Source organism: Panulirus ornatus, chromosome 63 (assembly GCF_036320965.1).
Source record: "Panulirus ornatus isolate Po-2019 chromosome 63, ASM3632096v1, whole genome shotgun sequence".
Lineage (NCBI taxonomy): Eukaryota > Metazoa > Arthropoda > Malacostraca > Decapoda > Palinuridae > Panulirus > Panulirus ornatus.
The window spans coordinates 24,111,945-24,127,602 of record NC_092286.1 but is presented as its reverse complement, the minus strand read 5'-3'; the positions used below and the strand labels follow the sequence as shown (position 1 = coordinate 24,127,602).

Sequence of the window (15,658 nt, the reverse complement as noted above, 5' to 3'; positions counted from 1 at the left end):
ACCACAACAGAGACAATACTACACACAGCAACACACAAGGGGACAATACTCACCACAACAGGGACAATACTCACCACAACAGGACAATACTCACCACAACAGAGACAATACTCACCACAACAGAGACAATACTCACCACAACAGAGACAATACTCACCACAACAGAGACAATACTCACCACAACAGGGACAATACTCACCACAACAGGGACAATACTCACCACAACAGGGACAATACTCACCACAACAGAGACAATACTCACCACAACAGAGACAATACTCACCACAACAGAGACAATACTCACCACAACAGAGACAATACTCACCACAACAGGGACAATACTCACCACAACAGAGACAATACTCACCACAACAGAGACAATACTCATCACAACAGGGACAATACTCACCACAACAGAGGTGATACTCACCACAACAGGGACAATACTCACCACAACAGAGACAATACTCACCACAACAGAGACAATACTCACCACAACAGAGACAATACTCACCACAACAGAGACAATACTCATCACAACAGGGACAATACTCACCACAACAGGGACAATACTCATCACAACAGAGACAATACTCACCACAACAGAGACAATACTCACCACAACAGAGACAATACTCACCACAACAGGGACAATACTCACCACAACAGAGACAATACTCACCACAACAGAGACAATACTCACCACAACAGAGACAATACTCACCACAACAGAGACAATACTCACCACAACAGAGACAATACTCACCACAACAGAGACAATACTCACCACAACAGAGACAATACTCACCACAACAGGGACAATACTCACCACAACAGAGACAATACTCACCACAACAGAGACAATACTCATCACAACAGGGACAATACTCATCACAACAGAGACAATACTCACCACAACAGAGACAATACTCATTTCAACATTAATAGATGTCATCACATCATACTACCCCACATTACACTGCAGATGTGGCCACAGCCACTACCCTTACAGTGTCGACAGCAGTGACAACACTCAGTGAAACGGCAACAGGACTCACTACAACAGTAAGAGTAACAACAGTAACTCTCAGGGGCAACATTAACCACAACAGTATTGACAACAACAATCATATCAGCACTTACAACAACAACTGTATCAGCAGTGACAACAGCAACTGTATCAGCACTGACAACAACTGTATCAGCACTGACAACAACAACTGTATCAGCACTGACAACAACAACTGTATCAGCACTGACAACAACAACTGTATCAGCACTGACAACAGCAACTGTATCAGCATTGACAACAACAACTGTATCAGCACTGACAACAGCAACTGTATCAGCACTGACAACAACAACTGTATCAGCACTGACAACAACAACTGTATCAGCACTGACAACAACAACTGTATCAGCACTGACAACAACAACTGTATCAGCACTGACAACAACAACTGTATCAGCACTGACAACAACAACTGTATCAGCATTGACAACAACAAATGTATCAGTATTGGCAACAACAACTGTATCAGCATTGACAACAACAACTGTATCAGCATTGACAACAACAACTGTATCAGCACTGACAACAACAACTGTATCAGCACTGACAACAACAACTGTATCAGCACTGACAACAACAACTGTATCAGCATTGACAACAACAACTGTATCAGCACTGACAACAACTACTGTATCAGCACTGACAACAACAACTGTATCAGCACTGACAACAGCAACTGTATCAGCACTGACAACAACAACTGTATCAGCACTGACAATAGCAGCTGTATCAGCACTGACAACAGCAACTGTATCAGCATTGACAACAACAACTGTATCAGCACTTACAACCACAACTGTATCAGCATTGACAACAGCAACTTGTATCAGCATTGACAACAGCAACTTGTATCAGCATTGACAACATTGACAACAACATCAGCAGTGACAACAACAACTACATCAACACTGTCAACATCAACAGTCCATTTAAGCTCTCATTCACCATCTGACTCACCTTACACCATCTGACTCACCTTACACCATCTGACTCACCATCTGACTCACCCCGCACCGACTAACCCTACTCAGTCTGACTCATCCAGTACCACCTGACTCGCCTAACACCGTCTGACCCACCTAGCTACTTCTGCCTCATTCTGCACCATCTGACTCATCTCGCACCATCTGACTCCCCCGTACACCATCTGACTCACCCGTACACCATCTGACTCACCCCCTTGTGGTAGTCCTCCAGCTGGTCGTCGTCCAGGACCAGGTCGGGGAAGGCGACCAGATGGTTCATCTCGTCCAGCTTCCTGAGCGCCGCCTCCCGCGTGGGCTCATCCATCCAGGTGGTTGAGGCCAGCATGGCTCTGAAAGCCTTGGACACGGCCACCACCATCTCCCTGACCTTGGGGGTCGGGTCAGGTCAAGAGAGAAAGAAATCAGCTTAGGTCATGTTGGTCTAATGATTTTTGTCCATTCATTCACTCGTTAGATGATAATCATAGGTTAATATTAACACACATTGGAAGAGTTAGTGATGTTAGGCTAGGGTAAAATGGTTCGATGATCGGTGTCGATCGAGAGTCAAATGAGGGTTCACATTGTTCATGTTGATATTCTCTTTTTTTTCCTATGATTTTCTATATCTTCCAAAGTCGATCTGATATATTTTCCACATCGGGGATGAGGCACAGTTAGGAAAGAACAGCAGTAGTATTTTTAAGTCCAATGTTAGATTACCGTCAGTCCTTAGGGGGTTGGGGTCAGACCAGGTCAGTTGTTAGTCAAGTGAGCACCCACCATGGTGATGGAACTGGGGTTGTTGCGTTGGTGGCGGACGTATAAGCTGGCCACCGCCAAAGGCAGAACCTTCATCGTCTCCCAGCTGCAGTCGTACCATCTGGGGCATCAGCACGACATACGAAGATAACTTAAAACTGTAGTCATCTATATACATGTAGAGAATAGTGCATACACATATCAAAGTATATGTGTGTGTGTGTGTGTGTGTGTGTGTGTGTGTGTGCAGACGGTGCTCTCGGTGTCCTCCTTATGATAGGTGCATTGTGGGCATGAAGGACCTTTGGATAATTTTGAAACATTGTTTGTCGTGATTGGTGATGCCGTGCATGTAGTAGGTAGGAAGGTGTGAATCGTGCTTGTCTAGGGAGTGTGGTTTCTGTTGGACTGAAGTCTAAGACCTGGGTTGGTGAGGCGATGGTTTGGTGCTTAGTGGGTAAGTTTCAGTACGTATATGTTTTGTCAGGGGTTTGTTTGCTGAGGGTGATGGGGTCTGTGAGTAGAGGTTACTGAAATGAAAGACAAGGGTAAGCTTTTATTTCCCATTCGGAGTTTGTGATTAGTTACGGAGTGGGAGGAGTCAAACACTGTTGCACAGAATTGAAGTGCAGAGCATGATGAGTTTTGACCTTATTGGGTGGATCTTTATTTCATGATGTGGATCTTTATTTCACAATTTTTGTGCGGTTTGCAGCTTTGTTAGATTTGCTTTTGAGAGGACAAAGGACCAGGTGGATGAGCTTATTGTGGACTGAATATATTGACTTTAAAGAATGTTGAGTGATTTTTCTCTTTCTCATATTTGATGGCAGCTGGTGTTCTGAGGTTATTTAGTATGTGTGTTGCTTTCATGTTTGATGTTATTGATGTGGGGAGTGACTGTCATGTGTTTATGTGACGCTTAGAATGATTGGTGATCTGTTCATGAGAGTGAATGTCCATTCAAAGTGAGTGGAGTGTGTGAGGTGGATTTGTGTGTGTCTGGGGATGAAAGAGTGATTGAAATTTTCTGTGGAGATGCAGACATTCTGTTGTGGGTGAACCCTTGTTACAAGCATGTTTGCCTCAGTGCTCTGATGTGATTGTGAGGTCCTCTGCCTACGAAAGGACCTTCCATGTTGTAGTTTGCTAAAGGTAATGGGAGATCGAGTTAGAAGAAATTGGACAGTGTTGGAGAGAGAACTGTCTTTGGGGGAAGTCCAATGTAGAGTTTTTTGAGAGGTAAAGCTAATGTGAGTGACTATATGGTGTCAGTGTTATGGGGTGTGGTGTTAGGTATTTTTTTTGTGAGGATGTGTCGCGAGGCAGTGACGAATGCTTTGTTGATCTCTATTGCAACCCGTACTATGCGGGAGGGGACTGTGGGTGGCTGAAACTACCTAGGACGTTATGTTTGAGGTCAGCGCGTAGCTTGGCAGTGGAGTGTTCCATTGTGGATCATTTATTTTTTAGACAGTTTTGATGATAATGAAAGAAGTGAAATAGGGAGGTAGGAGGAGGGGGAGGTGGGTGGTATGGAAGGGTCAAGGATTGATATTATGTTGGAAAGTTTCCAGATGTTAGGGATTTTATTGCGTCATCAGGAGTGTTTGAAGATATCTGTTAGGGGACTGGATTGCAAATGGACCAAAGTGTTTGACGTGATTTGTAGCACGGGAGTTGTTTAAGGTTTTAATTGCATTGTTTGTATCATTGCGAACGTAGGGTGTGTGAGCAGTTGTCTCTGAAATAGTTTTATGTTGGGTTTTCATGACTTTCCTGTTTCGGGATGAGGTTGGTATATTGCTGCACTTTGAATAGCGTCTCATGAGTACGTTCGTGTGTTCTCTGGGAGACGGGAGACGTCATTGGCATAGATCAGGAGTGCTTCAAGGGTGAAGGGGGCTAGATTAGTACGGTGAGTGTGGGTCTTGTATAACCTGTGCCAGATTTGGTTGCTGTGGGCCTTGTGGTTCTTTGCGCTGGGGAAGGAGCGCTCGTTTTGTGTCTCTTTCAGTGATTAGTTTCGTCTCATCAAGTAGCTCTCTGAATTCTCCATTCTCGCCCGATGTCCTTCACTTCGTGTGTGTGTGTGTGTGTGTGTGTGTGTGTGATAGGGATAAGGCTACAAAACCATTCATTAATGATACGGTAATACGACTTGCAGTACTTACGGCCGGGATGTGGTTCGCCCGAGGAACCTGAAAGAAATGAAAATTATGATAGCCTCAGATACGTATATAAGCCTACATTGTGAACCCCAGCCTACACTGTGAACTCCAGCCTACACTGTGAACTCCAGCCTACACTGTGAACTCCAGCCTACACTGTGAACCCCAGCCTAGAGTGTATGTTGAACAACGTGTGTTAAGCTCAAGTCGGTATATGCTTCATCATCTTCGTTTCCTCGCGTAGAGCGCGGGAGCGTTGGCGAGGGAGCGGAGAGGCGCCACCGAGAGGTGGACGTGATCTTACGAGTTCCCAAATTGGTAGGTTAGGTTTGGGTCCCGAACACCTCTCTCCATTCAGTCCCAAACTACACGAAAAAAGGGGGCAAAGGGGAAGAAAATTGGGATGATGAGAAAATTGGGCCTCCGTGGTGTAGTGGTCAGCGTGACTAACGATGAGCCAGTTGGGGGTCAGCACTGGGATTGGACGGGTATGGGTTCGAATCTTTGGCGTGGCAGTCGGCCTATACCGAACGCGGCAGTTCATCCTCCCCTCGGGGTCTTCGAGAAATGGGTCCCTGGCTTAGGCTGGGATGTGTGTGTGTGTGTGTGTGTGTGTAAAGACATCGTACATATGTACCAGGTTAAGAGACGAGGCAACACAGAGTGTATAACTCCCTCTCCGCAACACACAGCTCATGACCACACACTACCGTAGGAACCGTACTGCCAGCTCCTCACACCACACACCTCACCTGGTGAGGAGGGCGCGTGGATGTGTCCACTCTGGAAATGTGTTAGCTGACGCGAGGTTGCCTCATCGCCTACGTCCTTCACCAGCTGGAAGAGCAGGTAGTTGGCTGCGGGTTAAGGAGGTCAGAGGTCAGTCAGGGATTAAGAAAAAAAGAGGAGGAGGGAATGGGGGGTTGCATGATCCCCTCCTCTCCTTAGGTCAAAGGTGAGACGAGGGTTTTTAAGGGTCAATCATAGTTCAAGTCAAACACAACGGGATGCAAAGATGTATGAAGACATTCGAACAGCAATTGATCGCTGGGTTCTTTCGAAGCTGTGACAGTGGAATGTATCAGAAACTCACAGATTGGTGGGGTAAGAGGCTGGAAGGTATATAGACAATTCAGAGAGACGAATAATCACTTGCATATTATCATTGTGGCTGAGGAGGATCAAAGAATGAAAGACGTGAACTTGAAGCGAAGTACTCATCGAGTCTGTTCTGAAAAGGATTACAGTACTGTTTTGATCCACTGCGACGGGAAAGAAGAAAGAAAAAAGTAGACAGAAAAGTTTTGAGCCAGAGATATACTTGGTTGTGGGGTCCGCATCAGAGATGTGGTCCAAGAAAGAAAATGGAATCGGTTCAAAGGTTAGAACATGTTCAAAAGTGTGTACAAAAGTGCAGATGCAGGTTGTCGACAAGAAGATAGTAGTGTTGAAAGAAAAATATCGAAAGATACACAAGGGGAAGTGGAATGGTTTTGATAGGCTATGAAATAAAGGGTGAGGAAGCAAGAGATCAGAGAAACAATGGTAGATGGGGAACAGAAACAAATGAAAATGGCAGATGGGCAACAGAGGCTACGGAAATAGGGTCAGATGAGCAACAGATGCCACAAAAACAGTGACAGAAGGGCAACAGAGGCCACAGAAATAGTGACAGAAGGGCAACAGTGATCACAGAGGAGGAGGAGGAGGTTAGGGTCTGCTGGAGCGCAGCGGCACCAGCAGCAGCTCCTCCTGACGACGGCTCTTACCGATAGTTCGCGCTGGAGTATCCTGCAGGAGGAGGCGTAGCTGCCAGAAGTAGGCCGGCCGGTCCACGATGATCCTCTCCTGGCCAGTGATGGTGATGTTCGTATCCCGGAAGACCTCCCTCAGGTACTCCAGCCAGTCCACCTGCAGGAGGAGGATGAGGAGGAGGGTGGATCGTGTGAGGTGCTGTGGAGGGCCATGATTATGAGCACTCTCGACCAACTCACTGAGTGACGACTACGTACTTTGAGGAATGTGAGTGCGCTCCCTTCACTGCTCACCCTGAGGGAGGAGTGTCCGGCGTCGGTGATGGCCTGCAGCTCCGCCACCGTCATGGGGTTGTACATCAGCCAGGGGTCGTGGCGCTTCTGCGATGGGCTGGTGATCTGGGTGCGAGATGGGAGAAAGTGCCCGGTGGGGCAGTGGGTGGTAGTTAGTGGGTGGTAGTTAGTGTGTGGTAGTTAAGTGGTGGGGAAGGGAGGTGCTGGTCAGCTGGTGATGAAGGGAGGTGCTGGTCAGCTGGTGGTGAAGGGAGGTGTCAGTCAGCTGGTAATGAAGGGAGGTGCTGGTCAGCTGGTGATGAAGGGAGGTGCCAGACAGCTGGTGGTGAAGGGAGGTGCCAGTCAGGTGGTGGTGAAGAGGTTTTTAAGGTTAAGAGCTCTCTCTCTCTCTCTCTCTCTCTCTCTCTCTCTCTCTCTCTCTCTCTCTCTCTCTCTCTCTCTCTCTCTCTCTCTCTCTCTCTCACACACACACACACACACACATCATCTGTCTATCTATCTATCTATCGTGAATATGTATGGGACACATGGAATGAATGATAAAGATATACCCATAAGGTGTCAGTGATTTGAGACACACCCCCTCCCTTTCCCTTGCCGGGCGGGAGGACCCCAGATTTCGTATCCTTGCCCCGGCAGGAGGTTTCCATCTCTCCACACCCTCACCTTAGCCACCTCGACGTAAAAATGCCACAGGTCTTCGATGTCCTTGTCCAGGGTGTTCAGCCGCGTTCGGTTCTGGTTTTGCTTCCTTTCCTTCAGGAGTTCCCGTGCAGTTAGTGTCATATGCCTGATGTGGGTGACTTTCAGGGCCTTGCTGGTGGGGGAATCATGGATCAGGTACTCCCTCTTGACAGGGAGGGCGCCCTCCGACATCTGAGAATGTAAAAGCGAGGAGTCAGTCACTGGAGAGAGAGAGAGAGAGAGAAGCACCCACAGCAAGCTCCTCTGGCGCACCCACTCTAAAGATCCACACCTCCCACTCCAACCCATCCCTCGCTCATGAAGAACTTCACACTAAATACAGAGACATCCCTTCTCCCAACACCTCTCAGAAATCAGCGCCAAACAAACTTCACACTCAAACACGAGAGCCGTGAAAGACGACACAGAATCCACACACACACACACACACACACACACAGCTGCTCACCCGCCCATCTCTCCTACTGAGGCGAGCAACGCAGTTAGATCCTTAAAGGATTTCTTGGCAGAACCTTGACCACTATGATCCAGTGGCAGTCTGAGCACTTAGCCATGCCCTCAACCCCTCCTGGTGACACGGTCAAATCCCTAACATCTGGAAACTTGCCTTCGTAACACAGACCTTGAAACTCTCCAGACAACCTCGCTCGCTTTCCTCCTGCCTCCCTATATCACTTTTCTCCTCAGTGTCCACATTGCTTGAAAAACTGATGCACAACAAAATAAGCAAATGATCTCATTCTCACGTACGACATACTTTAGAACTAACCAAACTGACATGACATTATACATCGACCTCACACAACATGTCCTTGATGGCTCCAACCCACCACAACTCTCGTCCCACAATATTTGGTACAAATAGACATCTCAAAGCATGGGACACTTTTGGGACATATCCTCACACAAACGATACTCGACATCAACCTTGACAACAGTGACCAAAAGTGGTTGGCTGACTGTATACCCGACCGCCATGCAAGTCGCTCAACGCGTTCACTTCAAGCTCCGCAGTGGAGTTCCCCAAGGAGCGGTTCTCTCTCCACCCGCTTCAGTCTCTTCCTATACGACCTCCCGCTACCTCCAGCAAACGATGTTATGAAGACCCTCTCATATGTGGACAACCTCACAATAACCTCACAGTCAGCCTGACACAACAGAAGCAACGTCAATCATGCAACATCACACCACACAACTGAAACAATTGCTCTGCCAGAACGGAATGTCTCCATCTTGAGTCTTCGATCACCCTCTCCATCCCAAACATACATGAACCATCTTGTACACCTCGAGTCACCCTGAGTGAACGACCAACACCCACTCGCCAAAACACTGACTACTCCTGGCCATCACATGCGACAAACACATGATATGTACGCCCCACATCGCTAATGCCCTCAGAACATCAACTGGTATTGGATTTGGACAAGAAGAATCACTTAGTATCCCCAACAGACGGTTCACCCGCTCTACCCTGAACTAAGCCTCACCTTCCTGATTGTCTTCCCTCTCAAAAGGCAGCTACACCAAAGCTGCACACCTCACCGAATGAAACATTCACATCAGCCAGTGGCTGTCTAGCCACCACAGACACGCAAGTGCACAAGAAAACAAAGATCCTCCTTATACAATCCCATCTTAACATGATACAATCCATCTTAACATGATACAATCCCTTCTTAACATGTTACAATCCCATTTTCAACATGTTTCAATCCCATTTTAACATGCTCAGGAAACATTACCTTGCAACAACACTGATCCAAACGGCTCCATAACTAATCTCAAAACCCCAGACAGAAATAAGGAGCTTAAACCTGTCTCCCACCTTGAGCAAGCTACGTTCACATACCCCCCATGACGAAGCATACACACAGGGCGATGACCTCACAAGCACTAAACAACAACATGTGTGGCGGGCGTAAACAGCACACGTAACACTGGTGGAACACACAGGCAACACCTGACCCCGCATGGCAACGCATGGCACGCATGAGGAGCCGAGAATCATGCGTATGACTCACGCATATGACGCGGACGGAGGTGTTAAGACTGTCTGGCTCGACGGTGAGGGTGACGAGGGAGTTCGTGACGAAGCCCCTCTGTAGCCTCGCGAGGCTCCTCGTTAGCTGGAAGTTCTTGTCATCCCAGTCCGGGTCCAGCATGGGCAGGCCGCCCTCCTCGTCCAGCAGCTGCAGGAGTGGCGCCAGCCCCACCTGCTCCCAGGCACCTCAACGTCGCACGGAGAAAAGAAAGAGAAAAAGATGAAGTTAGGCGTTGTGGCGGGGAAGGGTCTCTCTCTCTCTCTCTCTCTCTCTCTCTCTCTCTCTCTCTCTCTCTCTCTCTCTCTCTCTCTCTCTCCACCAACCCACGGATCTCAGCGCACGAGTGAGAAATCTCAGCTGACCCCTCGATGAGTCTCAGTGGATCACTGTCAGTATCTTTGAGCTGTGGCTCAGCCAACCCTAAATGGGCGTCCTAATGCCCATATACCCAGGCTGGGTCTCCCTGCTCCCAGTGTTTGTTTGGGAAGACCAGGTTGAAATGTGTTAATAGGGACTACGAAAGATATATATATATATATCTTATCTATTTTGCTTTGTCGTTGTCTCCCGCGTTAGCGAGGTAGCGCAAGGAAAAGAGACGAAAGAAATGGCTCAACCCACCCCCATACACATGTATATACATACACGTCCACACACGCAAATATACATACCTATACATCTCAACGTATACATATATATACACACACAGACATATACATATATACACATGTACAGAATTCATACTGTCTGCCTTTATTCATTCCCATCGCCACCTCGCCACACATGAAATAACAACCCCCTCCCCCCTCATGTGTGCGAGGTAGCGCTAGGAAAAGACAACAAAGGCCACATTCGTTCACACTCAGTCTCTAGCTGTCATGTAATAATGCACAGAAACCACAGCTAGCTTTGCACATCCAGGCCCCACAGAACTTTCCATGGTTTACCCCAGACGCTTCACATGCCCTGGCTCAATCCATTGACAGCACGTCGACCCCGGTATACCACATCGTTCCAATTCACTCTGTTCCTTGCACGCCTTTCACCCTCCTGCATGTTCAGGCCCCGATCACTCAGAATCCCCTTCACTCCATCTTTCCACCTCCAATTTGGTCTCCCACCTCTCCTCGTTCCCTCCACCTCTGACACATATATCCTCTTGGTCAATCTTTCCTCACTCATTCTCTCCATGTGACCAAACCATTTCAACACACCCTCTTCTGTTCTCTCAACCACACTCTTTTTATTACCACACCCTATTATTACTTACTCGATCAAACCACCTCACACCACATATTGTCCTCAAATTTGCATCTCATTTCCAGCACATCCACCCTCCTGCGCACATCTCTATCCATAGCCCACGCCTCGCAACCATACAACGTTGTTGGAACCACTATTCCTTCAAACATACCCATTTCTGCTTTCCGAGATAATGTTCTCGACTTCCAAACATTCTTCAAGGCTCCCAGGATTTTCGCCCCCTCCCCCAACCTATGATTCACTTCCACTTCCATGGTTCCATCCGCTGCCATATCCACTCCCAGATATCTAAAACACTTTACTTTCTCCAGTTTTTCTCCATTCAAACTTACCTCCCAATTTCCTTGACCCTCAACCCTACTGTACCTAATAACCTTGCTCTTATTCACATTTACTCTTAACTTTCTTCTTTCACACACTTTACCAAACTCAGTCACCAGCTTCTGCAGTTTCTCACATGAATCAGCCACCAGCGCTGTATCATCAGCGAACAACAACTGACTCACTTCCCAAGCTCTCTCATCCACAACAGACTGCATACTTGCCCCTCTCTCCAAAACTCTTGCATATATATATATATATATATGTGTGTGTGTGTGTGTGTGTGTGTGTGTGTGTGTGTGTGAAATCGCAATTCAGTCGGATTTCAGATGATTATATTCAACCTGTAATTATCATATACATGCAGCACTACGTGTTTCACGCAGACAATCCGCCTCATCAACAAGTGCAAACAATATATAATTTTTATTTTTAATTCCAACATAACAAAAATTTTCCTTTCTCTTCCCATCCTCGGCATGACCCACATACCATCAGGGAGGTGAGGGTCGGCATGACCCACATACCATCAGGGAGGTGAGGGTCGGCATGACCCACCCACCATCAGGGAGGTGAGGGTCGGCATGACCCACCCACCATCAGGGAGGTGAGGGTCGGCATGACCCACATACCATCAGGGAGGTGAGGGTCGGCATGACCCACCCACCATCAGGGAGGTGAGGGTCGGCGTGACCCACATACCATCAGGGAGGTGAGGGTCTGCATGACCCACCCACCATCAGGGAGGTGAGGGTCGGCATGACCCACATACCATCAGGGAGGTGAGGGTCTGCATGACTCACCCACCATCAGGGAGGTGAGGGTCGGCATGACCCACATACCATCAGGGAGGTGAGGGTCGACATGACCCACCCACCATCAGGGAGGTGAGTGTCGGCATGACCCACATACCATCAGGGAGGTGAGGGTCTGCATGACCCACATACCATCAGGGAGGTGAGGGTCTGCATGACCCACATACCGTCAGGGAGGTGAGGGTCGGCATGACCCACATACCATCAGGGAGGTGAGGGTCTGCATGACCCACATACCATCAGGGAGGTGAGGGTCTGCATGACCCACCCACCATCAGGGAGGTGAGGGTCTGCATGACCCACATACCATCAGGGAGGTGAGGGTCGGCATGACCCACCATCAGGGAGGTAAGGGTCGGCATGACCCACATACCATCAGGGAGGTGAGGGTCGGCATGACCCACCCACCATCAGGGAGGTGAGGGTCGGCATGACCCACCCACCATCAGGGAGGTGAGGGTCGGCATGACCCACATACCATCAGGGAGGTGAGGGTCGGCGTGACCCACATACCATCAGGGTGGTGAGGGTCGGCATGACCCACATACCATCAGGGTGGTGAGGGTCGGGATCTGATGCGGTTCCAAACAGCACAGATTACCTGGACGTTACACTTACTGTCGTTAACGCAGGCTTGGTAGAAAATTTTGGCTGTCCTGATGGTTTTTGGTTCCTCAGGTGTCTCCTGCGTCTCTAGCATTTCTGTAATAATGAAATTCGTGTCGTAAGTGTAACGTTGTGCCACTGACTTACGACGGGTTATGTGACCAGACTCAAGGCGATAACGACATGAGATTAATGTATGATCATACGTTCTAATGGATCCTAAAGAAGGGAAGTTCAATATACAAAAACAAATAAGTTATTCATATTTAAACGATCACAGAAGTTAGGTAACGCTGTGATTGGTCAGGGCTTAGAGAGGCCGGTGAGCGCTACGCGCTAGCCAGCCCTTAGCAAGTGGCATTATGTCATTGCAGTGGACTATGTAGCGTGGTATAAGGCAGTGGATTGCAAAACGTGGTATAAGGCAGTGTCCTGTATTGCTTGTAATAAGGGAGGGTATCGTATGACATGGTATAAGCAGTGGACCGTAAAACGTGGTATAAGGCAACTTTCTGTACAACATGGTATAAGGCAACGTACTGAACAACGTGGTATAAGGCAGCGTACTGTACAACATGGTATAAGGCAGCGTACTGAACAACGTGGTATAAGGCAACGTACTGGACGACGTTGTATAAGGCAACGTACTCGACAACGTTGCATAAGGCAACGTACTAGACGACTTTGTATAAGGCAACGTACTAGACGACTTTGTATAAGGCAACGTACTAGACGACTTTGTATAAGGCAACGTACTAGACGACTTTGTATAAGGCAACGTACTAGACATTGTTGTATAAGGCAGCGTACTGGACAAGTTGTATAAGACAGCGTACTGGACAACGTTGTATAAGGCAACGTACTGGACGACGTTGTATAAGGCAACGTACTGGACGACGTTGTATAAGGCAACGTACTGGACGACGTTGTATAAGGCAACGTACTGGACGACGTTGTATAAGGCAACGTACTGGACGACGTTGTATAAGGCAACGTACTGGACGACTTTGTATAAGGCAACGTACTGGACGACGTGGCATAAGGCAACGTACTGGACAACGTTGTATAAGGCAACGTACTGGACGACGTTGTATAAGGTAGTGTACTGGATAACGTTGTATAAGGCAACGTACTGGACGACGTTGTATAAGGCAACGTACTGGACGACGTTGTATAAGGCAACGTAATGGACGACGTTGTATAAGGCAACGTACTGAACGACGTTGTATAAGGTAAAGTCATTCCCTACATCAGGTGGCTCAAGGTACAGTCGTAGGCGCTGTCCGTCACCAGGACCGCCAGTCATTGCACGGCAAGAGACTTAAGTCCTCCTTGTTACCTTAGTACAGGTAGACACAGGACCTCCTCGTACTTCCTTTGAGAAGTAAATTAGGTATACGTCCTCCGTCGCCCACACCTTCAGTAGTTCAAATTGGCTTGCGACACAAGGAGGAGGCCAAAAGATTTGCTCGTTTGTGAAGAGGTGTTGAGAGAATCGGTGGAGGCTGAGGAAGACTGATTTTTCGAGGCCGCCACGCCACTGTAATGTCGCCAGAGGGGCTTTAAAGTAAACTCTTAAACCAGTTTAACGTCAGACATCTGTAGGTTTAGATATATATGAAGTTGTGTGGATGTATGTGACCTAGGCTTTATAATCCATCACCAGGTGATGAGAATGTCGCGTCATTTCATCACATGGTTCACTGGGGTATTCCCGCTATTGATGCGTCATTAGTTTACTTCGAAGTATCGTAATTGTGAAGAGACGAATTCTCCACCAGCCTGTCATGTAAGTATGTGATCAGGTAATTTAGGCTTTGTAAGCCACAGTTGATGGTAGAGGAGCACCACAGACGAGTGGGACCAACACTGCCACAGTTGATGGTAGAGGAGCACCACAGACGAGTGGGATCAACACTACCACAGTTGATGGTAGAGGAGCACCACAGACGAGTGGGACCAACACTGCCACAGTTGATGGTAGAGGAGCACCACAGACGAGTGGGACCAACACTGCCACAGTTGATGGTAGAGGAGCACCACAGACGTGTGTCGTCAACAGTGAATTACTGCACAGCTGGTGGGACCAACAGGTAATCAGTAAATGGTACTTTGATTCACCTGTGGGAGTTGCTTGTGGTCCACGTCACAGGAATGGGCAGAGTCTCCAATCGGAAGACATTTCCATCTCCACTCACGTCTGGCCAGAGGGTTCTGGAGGGGACTTGACGATAACGAAGATGCTCTTTGAGGTACACTAAGTGGTAGTTGGGATGGTGGTGGTGGAGATGTATGAAGCCTAGAGAGTGGTAGTGGTGGTAGGAGGGAGAGAGAGAGACTGGTAGTGTTGATAGTAATAGCTGGAATAGTGGTAGTTGTGTTGGAGGAATGTGGCGGTAAGGGTACTAGTGATTGACTAGGGTTTTGGTGGTTGGTAATGGTAGTAGTGATGACTACCTCGGCTACCACACCAGCTATAGACGGTGTGGTAGCCGAGATAGTGGTAGTGGTTGTGATGGTGGTACGCAGAACAGTGGTGTTCATGATGAACAACAAGGAGACATCTCTTACCCTTAAGAGTCTGACGTAAGTGTTCATCAAGGGCGCTGAAGACTGTCCACTGAAACTTTCCTTCTGGGATGGAGTGTCCTCGCCTCCAGCCCCCACACGCGAACTCTGCGAAGTCCTCACACGGCTCCACCTCCTCGTTCAGTGACCTCAGGATGTCACTTGCTGCCGAGAGACTTCAAGTTCAGGGTTTAGCTAGTCGCCCTGTGTTGCTAGGGCAAGACATGGTCTTTGGGTTGACTTAGTGCTATGGAGATGGCGCGATGGTGGTACGGTCAGGTGCTGAGATTTGACTGTCCAGTGTGGTAACCCATGAT

General features: G+C 48.0%; 1 protein-coding gene across 1 annotated transcript in view; it reads right to left on the bottom strand.

Annotated features, from left to right (window-relative positions):
- LOC139745987 (endothelin-converting enzyme 1-like) overlaps positions 1-15,658 on the bottom strand; it is a 57,550-nt gene that overhangs the window by 22,498 nt on the left and 19,394 nt on the right. Inside the window, exons 6-15 of the mRNA XM_071656748.1 lie at positions 15,345-15,506; positions 12,786-12,869; positions 9,748-9,953; positions 7,685-7,894; positions 7,019-7,123; positions 6,740-6,881; positions 5,723-5,827; positions 4,970-5,000; positions 2,821-2,920; positions 2,249-2,425 (exon numbers count right to left, since the gene is read on the bottom strand). Coding sequence (XP_071512849.1) covers positions 2,249-2,425; positions 2,821-2,920; positions 4,970-5,000; positions 5,723-5,827; positions 6,740-6,881; positions 7,019-7,123; positions 7,685-7,894; positions 9,748-9,953; positions 12,786-12,869; positions 15,345-15,506 — 1,322 coding nt within the window. The remainder of the gene's footprint in view (positions 1-2,248; positions 2,426-2,820; positions 2,921-4,969; positions 5,001-5,722; positions 5,828-6,739; positions 6,882-7,018; positions 7,124-7,684; positions 7,895-9,747; positions 9,954-12,785; positions 12,870-15,344; positions 15,507-15,658) is intronic.